The sequence below is a fragment of the Acipenser ruthenus genome, chromosome 18 (assembly GCF_902713425.1).
Source record: "Acipenser ruthenus chromosome 18, fAciRut3.2 maternal haplotype, whole genome shotgun sequence".
NCBI classification, from domain to species: domain Eukaryota; kingdom Metazoa; phylum Chordata; class Actinopteri; order Acipenseriformes; family Acipenseridae; genus Acipenser; species Acipenser ruthenus.
In genome coordinates, this window is record NC_081206.1 from 19,773,122 (window position 1) to 19,795,377 (window position 22,256).

General features: G+C 38.0%; 1 protein-coding gene across 4 annotated transcripts in view; it reads left to right on the forward strand.

Annotated features, from left to right (window-relative positions):
- Positions 1-310: 310 nt before the first annotated feature.
- The window catches only part of kif26ab (kinesin family member 26Ab), a 118,087-nt gene continuing 96,141 nt past the window's right edge, over positions 311-22,256 (forward strand). The window contains exons 1-2 of one of the 4 annotated variants that reach the window (XM_058991452.1): positions 311-813; positions 4,564-4,815. In XM_058991452.1, the coding sequence (XP_058847435.1) occupies positions 679-813; positions 4,564-4,815 (387 nt within the window). In that variant the 5' untranslated portion in view covers positions 311-678. Of the gene's footprint in view, positions 814-3,660; positions 4,014-4,563; positions 4,816-22,256 lie in introns of those variants that run through there. The other 3 variants (XM_058991451.1, XM_034058280.3, XM_058991453.1) reach the window with 3 other exon arrangements.

Sequence of the window (22,256 nt, forward strand, 5' to 3'; positions counted from 1 at the left end):
AAAAAATGTGGTTAAAGAAAACGTGAATTTCCTAAATGTGTGTGTCTGTGTTTTTTAAATCTAACACACACACAGTTATTTTCTGGTCATGCAGTTTGATTCAGACGTGAACGTTCTTTTTAATGTTTAAAGTGACAACTGGAATGCACACTGGCTGATGGGACCGCTTCCTCTCTCACGGCACTTGAAGCAGAACATGTATTTAGTCTCCAAAGCGGAATTCAGTGAGAGCGAGGGAGAGTGAGTGAGTGAGTGAGCGAGAGAGTGGATCTTAAGGTGTTTATGTTGTTTTTTTGATTCCACTCTCAGCCATACAGTGGTGAAGGAAGGAAGCGTGGCCGCACTGTACAGTCAGGCGTCCGCTAGTAATACCAAATATGATACTGCAGATAAGCAGGATTTGCTGATGGATGTTGGTTGCTGATGGATATTGGTTGTGTATTGCACAGTTGGACTACTGGACGCGGCAAGGATCCCTGCAAGAATAGGTTGCCTTGGTGGGACATAGAGGGGAGTGGTGCTGAAAGACAGAAAGCTCATTAAGAGTGCGCCGCTATGTGAAGAGGAGATATCGTGGAGTGGAATATATATATAAAAAAACTTGCAATGGCCGTCAGAAGGAATAAATAAATGCCAACCCTGTAACTCCGGGCTCAGGATATTTAACATTTACATGTCATGGCTTTACAAAACACACCAGAGACTTCTGGGACAAGCAAGACAAACCCCAGTATTCTAGACCTGGGCACTTTCTACGTGGACTCAGATATAATTTTTGGATTTACAAGCCACCTTTTGAGGAGGAAAGCTAAGGTTTGTGTATTTTAACTTACAAAAATAATAATGATTTTTTTTTTTTTAATAAACTTGCCTATTCTGAGATAGTTTATTAAAATTGTAGAAATATCACATTTGAAGACCCGCGTTTTAACACATTTTAAAACTTCATATACACTTGAACCATTTGGAAATCTCAGCTTTAGGCGGTGTTCTAACGTTATCTAATACACTTGAATGTGCACGTTACTTCATTGGGCTCGTGGTAGCCAGAAAAGGCTATTCAGCACCACGAATAGTTCCTCTTCATCGAACAGGTTTCTGTGTTCGTTCTTAATAAACGCTGGGTGATTTGGGCTAATATTGTCTTTTCTCATCTAGCACAAATCTAATAATGTTATTTGTAGTTTTAAAGCCTTACCAACTTCTTGACCGTATCTGACAATTTGGTTACACCATAAAAACAAACAAACAAACAAACAAAAAACATTGGTAGTTGTTTTTTTGCACTGAACAATTCGATAAAAAATACAAAAAAAAAAAAAAAAAAAGTTATTCGGCATTCAATCATTATACACACCTGAATACTATAGGGTTTGTGTGGAATATACTCCGTGAACAACTCAAGTCAAGTATACATTTGGATAAGCTTCTGTTCAAACTGAAATTCATATTTGCAAGGAAGGCGATTGTTCAGTGAAGGAAATGTCAATCACATTATTAACAGAAACGTTGTATGAGCGGGGTGTAGCTTGCTCTGCTTGACATGTATTCACCTCCTAGGCTGATTTGGTGTGGAGAGATAGCAGCAGTTTTCAGAGAATCGGCCCTGTCCTGAACAATATAACAACATAAACTGAGACTATATTTCAAATGCGCATCTATCAAAGGTGTAAATCATTTAACGTTTTGCTTATTAATTATATTGGAATTTAAATGGGAGTGCAATTCTAAATGTTTAGAGCGTGCTACATGTAACAATCCTATAAAGTCCTGTGTGTTTCCTAAACCGCAGGAGAACAGCCCAGTAGACAACTGACTGGGGTATCGCCCGTTACATGGAGGATGGACCCATAGGCCTTGTCTGGGACAATAATATTTTTGATCTGAACGTAGTCAACAACACTCTGAACTATTACAGTTAAAACAATCTGTCAGTCCAACAATGTGTCATGTGGTGAATTTCTCTCCTTACCCCCCCCCCATTTCCTACGAGTATGATATATATATATATATATATATATATATATATATATATATATATATATATATATATATATATATATATATATATATATATATATACACTTTATTCAGTACGCATGGTAGTTATAGTTAACAATATGACAAGGCAACACGACTGCATATTTGACTAAGTATATGTTTACATTAGTTAAAAATTATAATATATACATTAAATGCATTTATTTGTAATTTTGTAAAAATATATATATATGCTTCTCATTTATTACATCATCGTCATTAAATATAAAAAGACTAAACATGAAATATTTAATGATAACCCAGATCCTGTAGGATTTGTCACCTGAGTTCTGCCAAACCACCAAATGGTGGCGCCAAAGTAACAAAGACGGGAAGCTCCTGCTAAATCTCCGACCCAGCAGTGGAAGAACAGGGTACAGTCACTGCAATAGTCAAGACTGCTTACTCCACTTTTTAAAATAACTGTTGACGTCTTGAATGTAACCTACATAAGGCAGACCACGAGACGCCGCAGACACACTGAAATGCATTTGGCACAATGTCATTCTACAGTTATTTTAAAGCCCTTGTGAATCTGAGCTCGATTATATCACCTTGGTTATTCAGTTTCTGCCTGAAATGCATAATGTGTACAGTATGTCAGAAAATTATGCAGAACCTTCTCTATAGTAATCCAAAGGCATAAGTATCAATAGCCCATATGTATCTTTGTATTCGTATAACTAGAAACATGCATTTGTTGATCATACTAAGACCCAATTTTTTTTTTTTTTTTTTTTTTTTTATAAACTGTTTCTGCTATAACCCCGGCCCATTTGGGTATTTATGAATCTATTGGCCAGGTTTTGTGTTTTTTTTTTCCACCAGCACCTCAATTCATCACACTTAAATAACATCCCCTGCCTCCTAATATCCCTGGCAAACTTTACCACATACGGAGCGGCTTAGCAGTGTGATGAGTTTCGCATTGAATCAATGGCATTTCTGTTTTGTAAACGTGTTAGCTGTGCGTAGCTGTTTGACTTCGTGTATAACGTGAAAATAGTAGCATGGAATGAGCTTCATGGTTAACCCCTAAATCCTTGAAGTGTATGCACAGCACAGGCAACAAAACATTCGCATCGTTCTAGAAAAGAAACTTCTGATAGTCAAGCGTGCTTTTGTGACCAAAAACAAAGTTTGTACAGATCGAGAAGGAAATGCAGTATTTGTTTAACTCTCTGTGGGTGTGCGTTTTAAATGCACAGGACATCAATTGATGAAACTTACAAAACGTGCATTTTTTCAGTCTGGGACAATCGTGAAACTAATTAAACACTAATACGCCACCAAATCCTGACATCTGTACCGCATTTACGCGGAACTAACAGCAAGATGCAATACTTGGTACTGCTAAAATAACACATTTTTTTAATAGGCTGGTTTTCTTATTTGAGACGTCAACATGTTCATGAGAATAGGCTACTTGTTTGCACCGGGTCTTGAAAAATAGACTTGCATTAAACTCTTGGGTCTAATAAAGGGCATGTTTGCTGTAAGTATTGCTGCTGAGAGCGTTGAAGACTACGCTATACTGATTTGCTGTCAATTTCAGCAGTCAGTTCTGTCTCGCGGCATTGAGGCTCCACCCACCTCGCTCAATAGAGCCAAACACAAACTTGTCCTAAACTTTCCTCCCAGTGTTTTTGACAACGACATGGGATTGAAACAGCAAGTGGCTGCGTGTGGGATTCTGTATTGCGTTTCGAGAACCAGGCAGGGATCAGAACCTCTTGTCCTTCATAATTATTGTACAATAAAGAAAGAATTGGATGGAAATCCCTTCACTAAAGAGCTATGGAATAATAAGATTGTTTGAAAGAGCGAAAGCGGTTGTACCTCGCAGCAGCCAGCCAAGTTACCGTAAAGATCTGGAGTGAAGTTGGCACAGTCTTTCTGACTTGAATCTGAGGATGAACTCGGTTTCAGTGCATGGCACTCTGGGGTTAGAGGCTGAGAACCGCAGGCTGACGGTGAGTGTACAATGTCAAAAGTTTTTAGAAGTTTGTGCCAAGCTTTTAAACGTGATGTATCCAAAACGAGTGATACCAGTCGACAGCGTACTGCAGGCATAAGTCGTACATTTTTAGGAAGTCACCTCGGATTGCTAGTTTGCTTAAATTAATTAATTTATTAACATAATATATATATATATATATATATATATATATATATATATATATATATATATATATATATATATATATATATATATATATTATTGTCTGTATTATAATATCATGCTAAATATAGATTTGTATATAGACTAGTACAGTACTACCTCGATCTAAATCGATCTCAGTTAGTTCAATTAGCATAAGTAAATAACACCTACTCTCATGTAATACAAATCATGCTATTACCACAAAAAGCATTGATTGTGTTGTGTATACATTGTTGCAAAATGCCCGACTTGACACATTATATGTGTTTCTGCTTTAAAAGGTTTAAATAGAATGCCTGATCTCCCCCTGGTGTTTGTTTTCTCTTTTGTTCTAATCTAAGCCTTCTTATCTCACGCAGGTCGTAGAAGGTTGCTCCAGCAGAGAGACCCCACTGTCTCTGGAACTCGGACCCAGGAAGAGGCGTCAATTTGCAGAAGAGGATCAATGTAGCAGCCGGCCGCCTCCGGAGGGGGCCGGGTCGGTCACCGTCTCAGAGTCGAGCCCCTTAGAGAGGAGGGAAGGGAAGGGAAACTTGTGCAAAAAATGCCAGCTTAAACTGGCAGAACTGAAGAGGCAGGCTCTTGCTCTAGCCGTACCCGGATCATTCAAGGTTTGTAGAACTACAACCCATTGTCTTTTACACTAGTATTGACAATGACGCATAGCTCCTATACCTTTAACCCGTGCTCTAAATGGTAAATCGGATTAATAACTCATTGTCATAGAATAGTTTTGAATGTCATTTTTAAACTTCAAGTATTACAATAGTTTCCATTAACAGCATGGCAAAGCTCCACTCTGTGCTTGGGTTTTGAGAGTAGCCTATGTTACATCAGTTTGGAAACCATCCTATAGTGTAACTAGTACAGTTGCAATTTATTTTTACAGTTAAGGAATACAACAAAATTGTGACAAAAAAAAGACAATCCCACCACCCAAGTGGCAATTTTACAATAAAGGTACTGTATTTTTAACTTAGCAAGCTTAGTTCCATAACTGGAGTAATTACAATTCATATAAGCAATGCACTATGCCACTAGTTAAGCCTTTAGTTAGCAATAGATAGTCATGCTTTTGTGTTCCTGTTAATGTTTTTTCAAGACTTCATTTCACTTTGGCCCAGGTGCAGCCACTAGCTCACTTCCTGTGTTGCAGGTACAGTAATTAGACCCCAACTGAGCCTTACATTTTGCATTTAGTACTGCACATTGGTAGATATGGTCCTTACTTTGCCTTTAACACACGATCAGAGCAGGGAGATTAAATGTATAGTTTAGTTTAGTGGCACATAAAAGGCTGCAAAGTAAAAGACCAACAGCAAGACAGTACTGTACATGTGAACATGTGTGTTTCATTTTTTTTCTTTTGGTTATTATCACGTTAAGCGCAGTCGCTGAACATTTGACTCCTGTGGAAACTCTACAAAGGATTATTTGTTGACCTTGCACTGTTAGCTTCATAAACATGAACCAGTTCTATGGCTTTCTCATTCACTGTTTTAAAAGGGCTAGCCAGCTTTTACACAGTCCATTTAGATTATGCTTTGGTGCATGGTGGCTGTGCCCAAAGTTCTAACTAATGGTGTAAATACATCAGCCTGCTGATTGAAAGTGTGACATTTTAGCTTGCAGGCTTTTCTGATTTAACTCTTTCAACACTTCAGATCTGTATACAGGTCTTGGAAATCCCTATAGATCCAAAGCCATTTATTGTTCCTTTTCCTCTGCTTGATTCCTCTATAACTGCTGTTGCTTGGTCAGACTTATATAGCTGATGTATAAGCTAAAAACACCAGCATATTTTACTCTGAGCAAGCCAGAGCAAGGTGGTTTCTTTAGAGATGAGTTTGCAATGGAAAGAACTCACTGTTTCAGGGGAAAAGAATTACTGCTGCATGTCCCTAGTGGTCATTTTTATACTGGCCTCTTAAAAGAAATTCCTGTTTGCTCAGTCATGCTCTTAGATGTATAGGTAAAATATGCTGGTGACTTTATTAAACATAAAATCCATTAGGACAGAAACCTAAAAAAATTATATTTATACCATGGGATAATTAACAGATAACAAATTAGTATTGTGCATTGTTTGATAGAAACAGTATGTACACATTATTTATAGTATTCTGTTTTATAGTTTTTAACATGGTCAATATGTGAAAAACAAGGGCTATGATTTAAATGTGAGCAGTGTATTTATTTGATTTAACTTTACATGCAGAGATAAGCTGCAGCAAAGACAGTGTCTGGGAGATTTAAATGGATTTGGAAGTGGCATATTGTTTTGGAAAACAATGCTTATCGCTGTGTTTTGTAAAAAAAACTTGCAAGCAGCAGGGTCTGCAAAGGAAGTTAAACCCAGATGACCTTCACTTTGCATTGAATGTGTTCCTGTATGTACTGGTCTAGAATTCCCAGACTTGTTAAATATAGTTTTAAGACTTTGATTGCTGTCGCTGCCTTTGCTGGGATCAAGTTTTTTTAGTTGTTGTTAGAATGGAAGGTCTTGGCTTGGATTACAAGCCACCAGTCCCTGGACCCCCCTTCAACTGCTGCTGTATCATTGACAGGGAATAGAAGTTACTTTTTCCCATTGTTAAGCTGCAGGCTATATACACTAACATGTCTGACTGCGTACAATAGCAAGCTTCTTTTAGATATATAAACGGGTCTTTATCTGTGGGTGGCAGTTAGTCGGGTACCTTGTCATGGGAACCAAACTTTGCTTGAGTCACTAGCCAGGTGTCCAGGTGGGCCTCAGTGAGTGGACAGTCTTGTGTGGTCCTTTCCCGGAAAGACATTAGTTGCACGTTGACAGCTAAATTAGACCCTAATTTTAGACATATACAATATTGGTGAATTGTTTGTGTGCTTCGGAAAAATAAGGTATCATTTACCTGCTTATCCATGGATCCATTGTCTGAGCAGTCACAGAGCACATCTGAAAGGTTTGTTTTGTTACACAGCTCTGGCTGATAAGATCAGTTTGGTTTGTGTGGCTGTTTATGTGGTGATGTCGCTCAAAGCTGGAGAAAGGTATCATGCTTTATCAGCTGTTTAGTGGGGTAAGGTAACCAGAGCACCTCCTTATCGTCCTTTATTAAAGATGACCAAGAGTCCTGTTTTCATTTGTTCTAATGACTACCATAGTCTTGCATTCATTGTCAATACCTTCACTCCCAGTCTTAGAGACTTTACCCTGTAAATTGTGAATGGTATTGAGACATACTGTATTATTTCAACTGGAAGACAAGCTTGGTTTTTTTACGGTGTAGTTATAGTGGGTTAGTTTGAGATAACAAGAAATATTTTATTGATGAGCTTTTCTTAATAACGACTACTGACTTGTTTCTGCTCTTAAAGAAAAAAAAAACACACACATTGGGTTGCCATTATAATACTGCTGGCATGTAATCAGTGCCCCTGAGTACTGGGCCATTTCATTCCATTGTAGTGTTACTGTGTTTCTCTCTAACCCTTTGTGAATGGTAACCTCAATGCTGTTTGCATTACTGGGTTATGCAATGTATTTGTGTTTGTCACCTTGGTTTGCATCCAATTTAAAGTGGCAACCGCAGTGACAAGCCACAAACAACAAACAACTGGGGTTTTGTGGCTTGTGACAGGGTAAAGACTGTGTTTGGAAAGCTCAAATATGTTGAGTGAGTGATTAAATTCAGGGCTTATCAGATGAACAGTCGGGCCAACTAATGACATCTTTACAGATGACCGACACAGCCAGGAAGATCTCTTCAGCTTGAACATGTAAATGGCGCTTTTATTGCTGTCATTTACCTTATTTGTGAAACTTTTAACTTCAACTTTTTCTGAAGCTGGAGTAATGAATGCCAAAATTTGTGTAATGCACTAAACTGATTTAAGAAAGTAACTAGGTATAGTAGTGTACCTTAAAATTGTTGCTTCCTGAACCAAATTAAATCTTGAAGATGTCTTTTTTTTTTTTGGAACAATTATTTGTATTCATTTCTCCTAATTGTGGAATGTCCAATTATTCTGGCTCACCACTGCAACCCCTGCACTAACTCGGGAGAGACAAAGACAAGTACACCTGTCCTCCGAAACGAGCCATCAGCCATCTGCTTTTTTCACTCTGCAAGCCTGCCTTGCAGCTATCTCCGAACTTACAGTGTCGGAGACCACACAGTTCTGAATTGCATACAGGTAGGCCTGCAGGCACCCGGCCAGCCACAGGGGTTGCTGGTGTGCGGTGGGCCAAGTACTCTTCAGCCGACCTAACCACTCCCCGCCCGAGCAACGCTTGACCAATTGTGCGCCGCCCCGTGAGCTCCCATCCACTGTTGGAAGTGTCAGAGCTTGGATTTGAACTGGTGATCTTCAAGCTATAGGGCTTATCCTGCACTCGGGGTGGAGTGCCTTTACTGGATGTGCCACTCAGGAGCCCCCTAAAAATGTCTTTATAACAGTCATTATAAACTATTGTACTTCTGGAATTAGCCTAGTAGTAAGGTTATTTGGCTCACATAATGGTGTTTCCAGAGTCTTGTTCTTCTACAAGAAACAATAGCTTTGGGGAATGTAACCAAACTAGACAGTCATGGTATGTCTTTTAATAAAGTGCCAAGAATGTTCCACAAAAATCCTGTTTTCCTAATATACTGTAGCTTTAAATTGTCCCACTATAGTAGAGTGGTATACAAACAACATGTTGATTTAACAGTTGACAGAAGCTAGCCTTCAGAGTCATCATGGTTTGAAAGTATTTCCTTTGGTTTAATAATCAAGGGATTTTTCAACATTATTTCAGAGTGGTCCCTTGCACAGCTGCTGTCTTTGGTGCTGGTGGGTTGGTTTTCTTCAGTGGGGGAGTTCAATGAAGAGACCATATTGTGGGAATGAAAGAGGAAGTCTTTATCAAAGTAGTCTGCTATCTGATGTAGTTGAATGGTGTGGATGTAAGCAAAGACAATAGCAGAACACATTATTTTAGATTTAAGGTTAAATAGAGTTAACTTCTTGGACAGTTTTATGCCACGAATGAAGAGGAATTAAGTAACAGAAGTATGATTTTAAAAACCATTGGATGAAAGCTAAATTGCAGTAGAACATCTTTTTTTTTTTTTTTTACGCAATGGATTTGACGTCATCTGGCGTGGTAAAAATAAAAAAAAAACAGGTTTTGATATTCAAATTCCTACATTCCTGATGTTTTGTGATGGAACATCAGTTAAATGCTATGTCTGTGCCAGGTAAAGTGATTCTTTCTATCTTATCTGCTGATCTTGTTAGGGCTGGGAAAAAAAGCTTTTAGGGAGAAAAAAATTCATCTGAGTTGACTTTTATATGTATGATGGTAATCTGATTGTTCCAAAGAGCCATCTTCGCAATGTTTCAGTGTGTCTAGCAGACCTCGAGGGAGCCTGTATAATAAGATTACATGATTATATTGTAATATTAGACAAATGAAAATATAGGGGTCATCGACACTTTAAAATATATCTCTGTATATCTGTAATTATTCAAGTGCCCTTGTTTATGATCCCCACACTGGGGGTTGCAGTATTTTTAAAGAAAAGGATATCTATAACTACCTCCAGTAGGGCCACTATAGGCAGCAAAACTAATCTGACTGCATGGTGTTGAAATTGTTATGAAGGAATGCATGACTATTCCTCAAAGATTACTTCCTTTCTGGCTTGTGGGTGGATGAAAATCTGCAGTCAGTTCTCCAGAATGTCCCTTAGAGTTATCACTTTGGAGGCACATGAAAGATTAGTCAGGGAGAGTGAAGCAGCTATCAACCGAACACCTACTATTAATCCTTTATCAAAGGATTTTGTATTTTTTATATACTAAATTAATGGAAATTAATCAGTCATATGGGGGCCAATCACACAAAGTTGACAGTGTTTCTAATTGTCCCACCCCTGCATACTATATGTGTGTGTGTGTCCGCAGTCTTAAGCATTGCGATAGTCCAGCCGTCATAGAGAACAGAATTATCTGATAAATCTAGTTTCCCTGAGGCAATGAGATCAGTGACTCAATGTGGGATGCTTGCTCAGTGTAAAGAAGCCGACGGATGACAAAGGCAGATAAGATGTTCTAGGCTGATTAAACCCGAAGGTTAGTGTGCTCCGCTATCTAAAATCCAGCCCTCAGATGTCGAAGCATCCAGAGACATGTATTGAGATGTGTTTTCCTTCCATCAGCAGCACTCTGCTTACTTCTCTGAGCTGATGGTGTGTGCTTTACTTAGATCCCCATCCTGATTAACATATGCCAATACCTGCAGCGCTTTAATGAGAATGTTTCTGAAAGACTAGAGGGGGGATCTCTCAACAGAGCACTGGCCGCACGTTGAGTGTAATGGAGCTGGAAAGCTGATTCGTATCAAGGCATGTGTTTGTTTGAAAAGGTTAGAGAACAGGAACAGGACTTTGTGTTGAGAAAATAAAACACAAATACAAAGGTACAGAGCCCCCAAAGTTTTCAATTCCAGTAGGTTATTACCTTATGAGTCGATATTGAAGATCTATATCCGAGAGCTCCAGATATTTGCTGTTCATATAAAGCTTTAACAAAGACAAGACAGGTCACCCCCCCCTTTTATGTAGTGACTGTAAGAAAGCTGATTGAAGAAATTAATAATTGTTACACCTGTGTAGTTGTAGCAGCGTAGCTGTTTGCCTTACAAAAAATGAAAATAAAAGCCAAGGAAGTAGGTTTCAAATGTGTGTGTGTGTGTGTGTGTGTGTGTGTGTGCGGGCAGGTATTACTATCAATGTGCAGACAAAATTTGAGAAAATGCCCCCACAAAGATAGTAACTCCTGAAAAAACGATATTGTGGGGACATCAGCACTTTGTAAAATACCTTTTTAAGAACTAAATATGCCTTAAAAAAATTAAAAATAAAAGTGCCAAAATATTTTGTTTGTTGTTGACTTTCACCTTGTGTGGAGTTTTGTCTGACTGGAGTTAGAAATAGTAAATAAAAATGTAGTGTGTGTGTGTGTGTGTGGGGGGGGGGGTTGATATTATGTAAACAAACTGGAATGTAAACAAGGTTGATTCGCTGATAAGAGTGCATAGGCAGGCTAACCTGCAGAAAAATGTGGGAAAGAGTCATATTGTAGATAGACATATCAGCAAATTGGTACCAACTGAGGTGTACACTCAACAAATAATGAAAAGAGAAGCAACTAATGAATAACAAGACTGATGGACAGATTCCAATGTGCAAACTGCATAATAAAAATTAATTGACGGATCTATGGAAATTGATTGGCCCTGTCAGAAACGGGAGCCACCAATCAGGTCAGATATTACCTATTGAACAGCACTGAATCTTTAGGGACTGTGCTAATGAAGAAAATTCCCTTCAGTTCAATAGAACGTGCTGCATGTACATTTGTATAGTTGTTATGCTGATCAGTCCTCTGGTCTTTATTCTGTGATTATATGAAAGCCACCTTTCTAGTGCAAGTTTCAATCACTTTGGCCAAGGCAGCAGATCTAAAGGGCTGTTAGTACATGTAGGTGCTCCATATCTAAGACTGCAGAAACAGTTCTTGTTTAATGTGGAACAATCTCAAAAGTGAAGACAGTGGGCATTCTGGATAAATACCTGCAGATTCCCCAACTTCCCTGCTGAGGGTAATTGCTGAGCGATGGTCAAGTATCCATTCAGAATTTAAACACCTTAAATTCAGTAGGTTAAATAAGTACCTCAGCGGCAGTCAAAAGTGACAGAGCCTTTGAAGAAATTCCCAGCTTTGATAGCTGTGGTGTGAATGGAGACTTATTGCAGTTGTTTAGGACGAATCCCAGAATGTAATGTATTCAGTTCATTAGGTTACATGTATTCTTTGATTTAAAAAAAAAAAAAAAAACTAGCTATGGGTAGTGGTTAATTAAGAGAAAAATGTATTGTATGCTTCCTTCCAAACCCTATCTAGTTTGATTGCATTAAAACTCCAAATTAAAGACATTGGCTCCAGTTGTAATCCAGCTGTTGGACTCAAAAGCAGTTATAGTACAGTTCAGTGATGGTAATTGCAGTTACTTTGTAATTACAGCAATTGTACCCTCTGACTAGTTAAATAACTGAAGAGGAACTGCCACTTCATTTAAATATCAGTTAACATAAATGCGTCTTAACTAGAACTTTAAAATGCTGTTTAAATGCAGGCTGAAGAGCCGCTGTATGAAAGGATGGAGTCTTATTGCTACAGCAGTGTCTGAGAGAGGTATAGGTTTAAATCAGCACACACTTCTTTTTGATTCAGTTGCAGTTCAGGAGACAGCAAGCTGGTGATAACACAGCCCTTAACAAGGGCACGCAGGAAGTGTCACTGACAGGCCCATTTTAATTCTATATTAACCTTTGCCCTTTGTGCCCTGGGTCACAGGGGAACACGCCTATCTTTGCATATCTGTACGAGACTCTCTCAATCCCCCAGACACCCAGGGAGACCCAGGAAAGGGCAATAATGCAACCTCGCCACACCTGGAATGAAGGATTTTATTAGTGTGCACATGGCATTAAATGTGCTGTGTGTTTGCCCACAAACGAAATCTAAATAAGATATTGAGCTGATATGGATTCTGTCAGAGATAAAGGTAATGGGAGGTGTGGTGGAGATTGCCTGCACACAGCAATTATTCATCGAACTGCAAAGTGTGTATACCCAGTTTACTTTGTGTTTTATTTTGTAGATAGCATCTTTTAAAGGCATATTACCTAACATGAAATCAAATATGTTTATACTTTAAAAATTCCTATGATATAATAGATCTTGGATACTTAATGTATAACCTCCTACTGCTGCAAATAATAGCAGGAGCATCCATGTTTGGTTCAGAGTGACAAGTATAAAGTGACCTAACGTTTTAGTATGGACTCTTTTCTATTTAATAATCTAAATTAAAAAACAAAAAGAAACCAAAAATAAAACATGTGCCATTTATTTGCAAAAAAAGCTACTCACTAATATAGTCTTGTGCCTTCTACAAAGCAAAATAATACCATGTGGTTTCAGTCTATGGTATTTGAGCTACAAGGGATTATACAGAATAATGGAATTACCACTGATATATAACACACTATTCTGTGTAAATGGAACAGCAGATCTGACAGACTTCTGTTCTGTTGGCAGGATTTCTGTATCCTAGACAACACAAATACTGATTTGCCAAGCAACAGTTCTGAAACTGTTTTACAAGCAACAGTTAGTCTGATTTAAAGTGATGAATCAGACTAACTTCCCTGAAGGAATTAGAGGCTGTCATTTCATTTCATAGCTTTTCCAGTTCAATTCCAAATGATGGCACAAAGCTGCAGTTTAAATCACTGCTTAATCTTTTGGCAGTTGTAAAGCAGACAAATGCTGCTTGTAACATCAAACTTTAGGCTGCTCTCCATGCATCTGTGCATTCATTTAAAAAAAAAAAAAGGTTTATTTGAAAGGGATTTGTGCTGCAAATGTGTTCATGGATTTGAAGCTACAGTATCAGGAGGAGCTGGAGTTCAGCTTCCTGTGCTCTCCCTTATATACACTGGGACCTTTAATTCTTAGAAAGCACAAGAGATTTGGGGTTGGTTTTTAATTTGGATGTGGAATGCAGGAGAATGAGAAAGCTGGTATAGCATTGGGGATGCTGAACTCACGTCATCACATGTCAAATGAATATTGCGTTTGTTGTCGTGAATGTATCCCAGCAGGTTTCCATTTTTGCTATGCTTGTTTTTCTTATTAACAGGGAATTGAACATTATGGGACACCTTTCATGAAAGTGGAGTAAATTGGTATAAGCAGTGGCATGTATACACACCAGGCAAGGCCTTTCACTTTTTGAAGCCTAGGTTGGAATCTGGATCTGGCCACAAGAGCAATGAGTTTAATGGTCTTAGTGATCATAGACCCACATTATTACAGTTACTGCTTGAGAAAGACCCCAGATAAGGAACGAGATATGCTTGCAGAGCTGTAAGGGGAAGCTGTAATAGCCTCTGCAGGCACCATTCCTTACTGTAGCCAACACCACTGTCCCTGCCCTGATTGTGTTTGATCAAGACTGCTGTAAGATTTTTATTAGACCTTTATCTCTTATACTTTTGTACTGGATTTTATTTACATTGCTTTGAGGTTCTCTGTATTGTGTTGTATTTATCTGGATTTTTCCCTTTAAAAGGCTAAGACATGCACTAGATGATTGATTCATATCCAAGTCCCCTCATCTCTTCTAAAGCACGCCCAGTCTCTCTCCGCGGGGCCTGCCTCTGGCATCCCCTATCCTTGTTGCAAGCTCACTGACCTTTTGTCCAATCTGCTTCTGTTTCATTGAAGTGTAGGATTTCAGGACTTTTACCAGGATCACAACCGGTGGAAGGTAATTGGCTTGCTGGAGGTGGTGTTAAGACTAAGTGATCTTAAATGCAGGCCAACACTATAGCTGTGAAATCTGAGCCCCAGGAGTAGAATAGCTCCAGATCACATTCATACTATTTCCAACCAATTCAGCACGGTTATTAGTGGAAAACACATGTTTATTGAAGGGATTTCAGTGACCTGTAAAAGAATTAGGGGTTTAGTCTGAGCCAGTGTGAGAGACCAAGTACATCAAAGTGAGAACCTTCCACTAAAAATACATAACATTGCGATAAACTGCAGCTCTAAGCACGGCGCTATTCCAGTGCTGCGTGTGAATTGAAGCTAAATGTAACCAGTGCAGTAGCATTTTACAGTAAGATGTTGCATTGTAGTATTATAATGCTTTATAGCTTATGATTACTGTAATTTAGTGTGTGGGTAGATGGTTGTAGGATTTAGTGTTAAAATCACCAGAGCTCATCTAGCACAGTCACATGTAATGCTTTCAGTCTGGGGAACGATTTGAACAAAAACTAAAAGATCCATTACCACTGCGATGTCTCGACAAGCCAGTTGAACCTCTGTTTGCTAAAGTGTTTAATGATTTTCTTTTTATTAAAGCAAATGAGAATTAATATTATAAGTGTGCACCTAGAATACAAATAAACAAACAAAAAAAAAACTAAACACAGTAAGAAAATGTATGTTGGCATCTAAAATAGAAATAATACGATAATATAACCACCTTCTTTTCTTACTGAAACATCTGATTATAATATGATTTTATATTATAAAATAGGACACAACATAAATGAACACTAGTCGTCATTTAATTATTATTATTTTTTTTGCTTCCTTCACACAGAAAGCCATGTAAAGCAATATTTTGTGTTTTAACGTTGTCTTAATTCAGGATAAAACTCCACACACTAATATCATTCCTGCATAATAATGTAAGCTTTATGGAAATCCAATTGACATTACATGTGCGCTCCAATACCATATGCGGGCTCAAATAGAATAATCTGTTCAATTAATGGTGAGCTGTTCGGAACAGATAATGTTTCTGATGATGTGTACTGTAATCAGTATGAGCTGATGACCTGTGAGTTTATTCTGCTAGCCAACCGACTGACATTAATTAGTTATGGTGAGAAATAGTCTTCTGTACAGAAGGGAAAGCATGCATTACACGTGCGGAACTTGCTACTTTGTATTGAATTAGGGTGTGGTTAATCAAATGAAAGGCAGTGTTTCAGTAAGCAAGATAAACTAAACTTGAAATTGGCATGGCATTACATGGCACCACATCTGCCTGGAAAAGACCCTGCAAATTTGAGGGGGCAGTCTGGAAGCAGACTGAGATCATACTCAATTGAGATGTGCAAACGCATCCATCAGAATGATAAGGTCACCGGCTAGAGCCGCAGCTCTTCAGTATTTTCCTGGTTGTTCTGTCTTAGTTTATAGCATGCTGGCTGCATAAAGCTGGCAAGTAATAATCTAAGTGTCAAAGTGTGGTAAATGGAAACCTGTAAATCTTTTTTTGTATTGTTCAATAGGGAAATTGATACGCTTAGGTAGATGAATTTATATTATATTTCTAAATCAAAGTAAGGAAGTATCTGTTGTGAGGTTTGACCTCTTGAGGTTTTATGAAGTTTTACTTCTGAGACATAGAAATGTGCTGAACATTGGACATTTATGTGCTTTTACACTGTCCTGAAGAAACACAGTCTGCTGGGTAAGTTGTTAACATCCTTCTTAGCTATATACATGATAATACAGTAGAAAGAGAAACAGGTTACAGTGGGTGCCTATACTATGCATTTGCATTGCTTGTTTAGCCATGGCTTGTATGGTGCGTTGGCATACTTATCTGTGCTTTACCATGATTTTAATAATAATGCTATACACTTACCATGAAATATCAAACAGTGGATGTAGAAATGATTCATTTTAATAGCCTCGTAAGAACTATTCAGCATGCCCATCTACTCTAGTGTCTGGTATTTAGATTTGTGTGCCGGAGATGCAAGTGGAAAAAAAAAAAAACATAGCCTGCGACCTTATATGTATTGGATCCCATTCTGGCAACAACAAAGGGAAATGACCATCCATTTTGGGATGTTTCGAAGGAAGTGTAAGTGAGAGCCGAAGCAAATGTTTTATCATCATAGTCTGATACGGCCATTGCTGAAGTACGAGAAGGAAAACTATATATATATATATATATATACACACATATGAAGCAATGAAAGCCTCCGTTGGGGATTCCCAGGAATGTGTAACACTAAATTGCAGTCCTACCTGTCTCTGCCATTTACTGTCTTATTTCTGAATTCCTAACAGGATAAGGCAAGCGCTGCTTCCTAATCACCTCTTTTATAGCCACACACTGCAAATTATCCACAAAACAAGCACCTACTGTTACATTCAAAGAAGAAGAATCTATAAACTAGGAGATTGCCTCAGGATAAATATATGCTCTCCAAGTGAAAACTCTATGTGTGTCGTTTCATATATGTACACTGACTGGCCGAAGAAATAGAGAATTACCCTAATAGTGGATACAACTGCATGTCCCTGCACACTCACCCAGCTTATATAGGTCAAGGGGATGTTATTATTTGATTTACATTCGTTAATTTGTTTAATGCATTCACACCGTAGTAGTCCTTACCTGAGTTGTATTTACACCACATGCTCTTCGGATCTAGTTTCATAACCAACTAGGATTCTCATAGTTTGCTGAACCCACTTTGACATGGTTGGATTTCCATAGCGTCTTTAATGGCTCCTTTCCGTATAGCCAGGTATACCCTTTGAATACACCAGGTGTCCTTTAGGCTGGAGAGGGCATGACCCCTGTCAACAGCAAAGTAATTGTGCTGATAACACCATATTACATTGATGATTAATTAATTGCAAGATGCAATCAGACTTCAATCGTTTTTGACAATGAAAAAGGCACCATTGAGTTAAGTTAGTAGAATCATTTAAAAAAATAAAACTGGTTTCAAAAAGCTTTTAAATTACCATGGAGACACATATCATTTGAAGGTGGTTTTTGGGCGGATATTTTTAATAACCAGTTTTGTTTTAATTTACGAGTGCCTGCTGTAAAGACTTGTACAATACACAGTATTTCATTGGTCAGTAATACATTAATACAAACTTAGACAGTTATGGGACAAGGTGTGGTGCTGCAATACTATGTTAGCTGAAAAATTAGCAAGATAAGGTTTAATCATTTGCTGCAAATCTTTGTAAAAATTGATAATATAGTCACTATTTTGTTTTGAAAAGCCTTCTTCAACTGCCCGGCAATAAATTATATTAATACACTTTGCAATCAGTGTCAAGGAATCTGAATTTTTGTTCACACACACATAAAAAAAGAAGTGGAAACACCTGCTATAGGTCGCATACACTTAACATTGCATTCTATATAAGCTGCATCTCCCTCTTGCAACTATCAGTGACAGTGGGGAAGACAGAAGGGAAGTTATGAGGCACTCAGTAAGCATGTGCTTATATAGCCAAGACTGCACAGTTGAAAGATGCACCAGGCCATTGGAGAACATACTGCATCTCTTTCCAAGGAAGCTGGGTGTAGAAATTGAATCTCTACCACCCTGGCTCTCCATGGTGGCTCCTTCCTTACTGAAAGTGTTATTAATGACTTTGAAAAATGTTATGTTGAACATAACTATACATCATTTAGAAAATTCTGTTTTGGATTGGCTATACCACTACCGACTAGACAATTTCTTGTCAACTTGGTTAGCTTGTCTTTAGTATTCCACATTTTGGATTTGAGCCTTATGTTTAATCCTATAGCATTATTATATTAAAACATTATTGATTTACATCTTACATCAGTAAGATAATGTTGTACGTCACATAAAGATAAAATATAAACACCACAACAATGTTGCTTTCAATGTGTTTTTATTACTGCATGGTGTTAAGGTGAAATAATCTCAATATAACCCGAGCAGGACTTTTATATACACAAAAAGATGCACTGTAGTATCCCATGACAAAATCTCATATTTTCCTACAGCAGGTTTATGGTTAGCATATGCACACATTGAAACTTGTGAGCATTCCTTGGCATGCTGCACTCTGAGCTGTAATGTCTTTGGAGTCTTTATTGTAAGTGTCTGCGGTGCTCAAAAAAGAGCCTACAGGATCTGCCTTCCTTTTATGCTGTACAATATGCAGCAATAAAATCTTACAAGATCCACTTGAGAGTGCTAAGAGTGGCAGGGTAATGCAGGCAGGAGGCGGGGCTACCCTGAGTGTCTCCAGACTGGGGGCCTCCGGGCTCTCCAGCTCAAATACTTTTAACATTGTCCAGTCTTGGTGCCATCACATTACAGACATGGGTGCAGGTTTTGAATTGGTCTGGTTTATGTCATACTTGAATAAAGTGGTATGTGGATACCATTATAGTGAAGTAATCTCAACAGAGATAATTTGGTAAGACTACACTGTTGTAATATTCCAATACTGCACTTGATCTTGAATACCATATATAGAGTGCAACCCCAGTTGCTGCTTCACATATAGATATACAATGTATAGAAATATAAATAGAGAGAGCGTTTTTGTTTATGTATGCCAGACATCCTGTCATTTGTTATACTATATATTATACACTGTTTATCTTAGTTTGACCTTAGAGTTATGCAATATACTATCAGTAATACCAATACACCTATATATATATATATATATATATATATATATATATATATATATATATATATAATAACATGAGGATCAATTGTGTTAAAAGATCATGCAGTGATGTAATATATGTTTTCCATCTACCTCTTCACATAAATAATATGATCTAAATTAATCAATGTCACCTGCCTGTAATTAGCAGGCAAGTATATCAAGAGGACAAAATGTTTGTACAGGGCCGTCTGTGTGAAGGCAAGAGGATGTCGGTATTGTGTTATTTGAAGTGTGTGTGCGTGCGTGCGTGCGTGTGTGTGTGTGTGTGTGTGTGTGTGTGTGTGTGTGTGTGACTGGTAAACGGCTTAGCTGTCCAGTTTAGTTAGAACTGGAAAAGAAAGTATAGTTTCGAACTCCATATGGGAGTTAAGTTTTTGTTTTGATTTCTTTTATTTCTGTAATTAATAAATTATAAAAAGTACTGTTCTGTGTCTGGCTCTGCTTTTAAAGGGTGCAGACGAACCTTGTACTTGGAAACTCTTTCACAATATATAAAATAGCTACAGTATTTGCGGATGTTTTAGATGTGATAGTGCAATGAAAAACTTTTTAGGTTTAGCAAGCAGCAGAGGCAAGAAACTGCAGACAGGAATATTTTTTTGAACCGGGCCTTTGATTGTGATTCACTGTTCAGCACTATTCTGTGACATTAATTACTTTATAGTAACCAGATCTGCATGAGCTAAAGAGAACATCCTGTCACACATGGCCCTGATCTGAAGTGCTGGCCTAATGTTATGCAGGTTGGCTTGGCCAGCAATGCCAGAACAACAGTCTCAGCTAATTAATGGGGATGGTTTACTGAACTGAGTGAAATTAGGTCATTTTTCTGCCTCTTTCAATGATTCTGTCAAGCACATCACAGCAGATATACATACTCAGAAGGAGGCTACAGTCTGGTGTCCACATTATTCAAGTGCTGTTGTGAGTGAATTCAACATGTAACACTTAGCCAACTCGAATTAGAGATGGAGCTCACAGTTTGAAAGGATCACAATTCAAGACGAATGCCACTTTGGTCTCTTGCCACAAGGCATTGGTAACTTGTAATGATTTGGCACCAGAATCTGTATTCAGCTAAGCCAAATATTATTAAATACCAGACTGACTTTAAAAAATCTGGCATTGAAAGGCACTAGTAAAAATACTTTTTTTTCCATATGGGGTATTCTGACTTCATTGGAACATATGTAATATTTGATATATTAACATCCGAATACTAATAATAATGAATTGTAATTGATTTATTATTATTTAGTCACTTAGCAGATGCTTTTATCCAAAGCAACTAGGGGGTGAACTATGCATCACAACTGCTACTGCAGAGTCATTTACAATAGGACCTCAGTTTTATGTCTCATCCGAAGGACGGAGCACAAGGAGGTTAAGCTCAGGGTCACACACAGTGAGTCAGTGGCTGAGCTGGGCTTGAACCTGGAACCTCCTGTTACAACCCCCTTTTTTAACCACTGGACCACCAAACATCCTTGGGCTTTACTGTTACTCTACTGCAGACAAAGTATGCTTGCTGTTAGCCTTTTAATCGATATACCTAATTTGTAAGGCAAACATTTTTTGTTATAATCTAGCCATGCTAAACTATCTTATGTAAATGCAAGACTATCTTCTCTTTGGTTTTGTGCACCACATATTTGAGCCCACTAGAATTATTTTTTCCATTGACACTTGTGAGCTTCTTTACATCAAACTTGGCATGGTACACAGGAGTGCTGTGCTGTTAAGGGTTGCCTTATTTAAATGAGCCACGTAGAATCCTTGGTGCAGATTTACCAAGGTTCTTCTCCAAAGTGTGATTTGCACCATCTAGTTATAGTAACAAGCAACTCAGAAGTTTAATTGAAAGTATATTACAACATTTATTTTAATAGTTTATTTTCCTTTCACAAAGCAATGGGGCAAAATGCAGTTTGTCATAAGGACCTTGTTATAATGAGCCCTAAATGTCTTGTGGTAGATTAATGAACTGTCTGTGGAGACTGAACTGGCTGAACCCAACCAAAGAATTGTTTTTGAGTTAAAATCAACCATAATTGTGCCAATGCATCCTTTAATTATATCAGTTAAATAACAGACCACCAAAAATATTCAATTATAAAACAAAGAAATAAATAACCCTAAAAAGGCTTTAGCACATGCCAGGTCAGACTCCATGTCTCCTTTCCAAATGCCTGATGCTTTCCTTTGGATCCCATAACAACAGGGCACAGGGTCACCATCTCTAAATTGGAAATCAATTCAGCATATTGTCCGTTTTGGTTGAATTGAGAAAACCATGGCAACCAGAGTGAGGGCTAGATTTTAGTTGACAAATAAGCAGGCCTCTTTTTATGTCATCATATTTTGGGAGTCAATGGGGCGGAGTAAGGCAATTAAGCCTCTTGGTTAGCCAATGGTTGTCCCTAAACAGGCTTTAGGCGGTATTTTGAAATGGCTTGGCTGATCACTTGCGATTAGCACATTGTCCCATCCCGATTTAGAGCAACAGAATTGCCCCACTAATTCAGATATTGCTTTTTACATCTAAACTATTTAAATTAGCTTATGTTACTGCTGTCGAGATGTGAAAAATGCCTTCTTACCCAAGTTTCAACACAAATATAGATTACAGAATCAGTGTGTACTGTATGTCACTTAGGCTATGGAGACAAGGTGTTACAGTGATGGTTGTAGGTTGGGACCACCCTGCCTATTTTGACAAATGATACGTTGATTTATCAAGAGTCTTGAAACATGTAATCAGTTGATATGTCATGAATACGAGGACTGTTAAGTATAAATACCGTTATATTTCTTACAAGTGTTAAGAAAATAAGCTGTCAGGCTTGTTTCACTACAAAACACAATTCTAGTAAGGTAGTACTTTCTATTAAAAGAATGGCTATAGATTTTAGTTTAACAAGGGAGTGTATGCGGGTGTATGCTTAGGTTT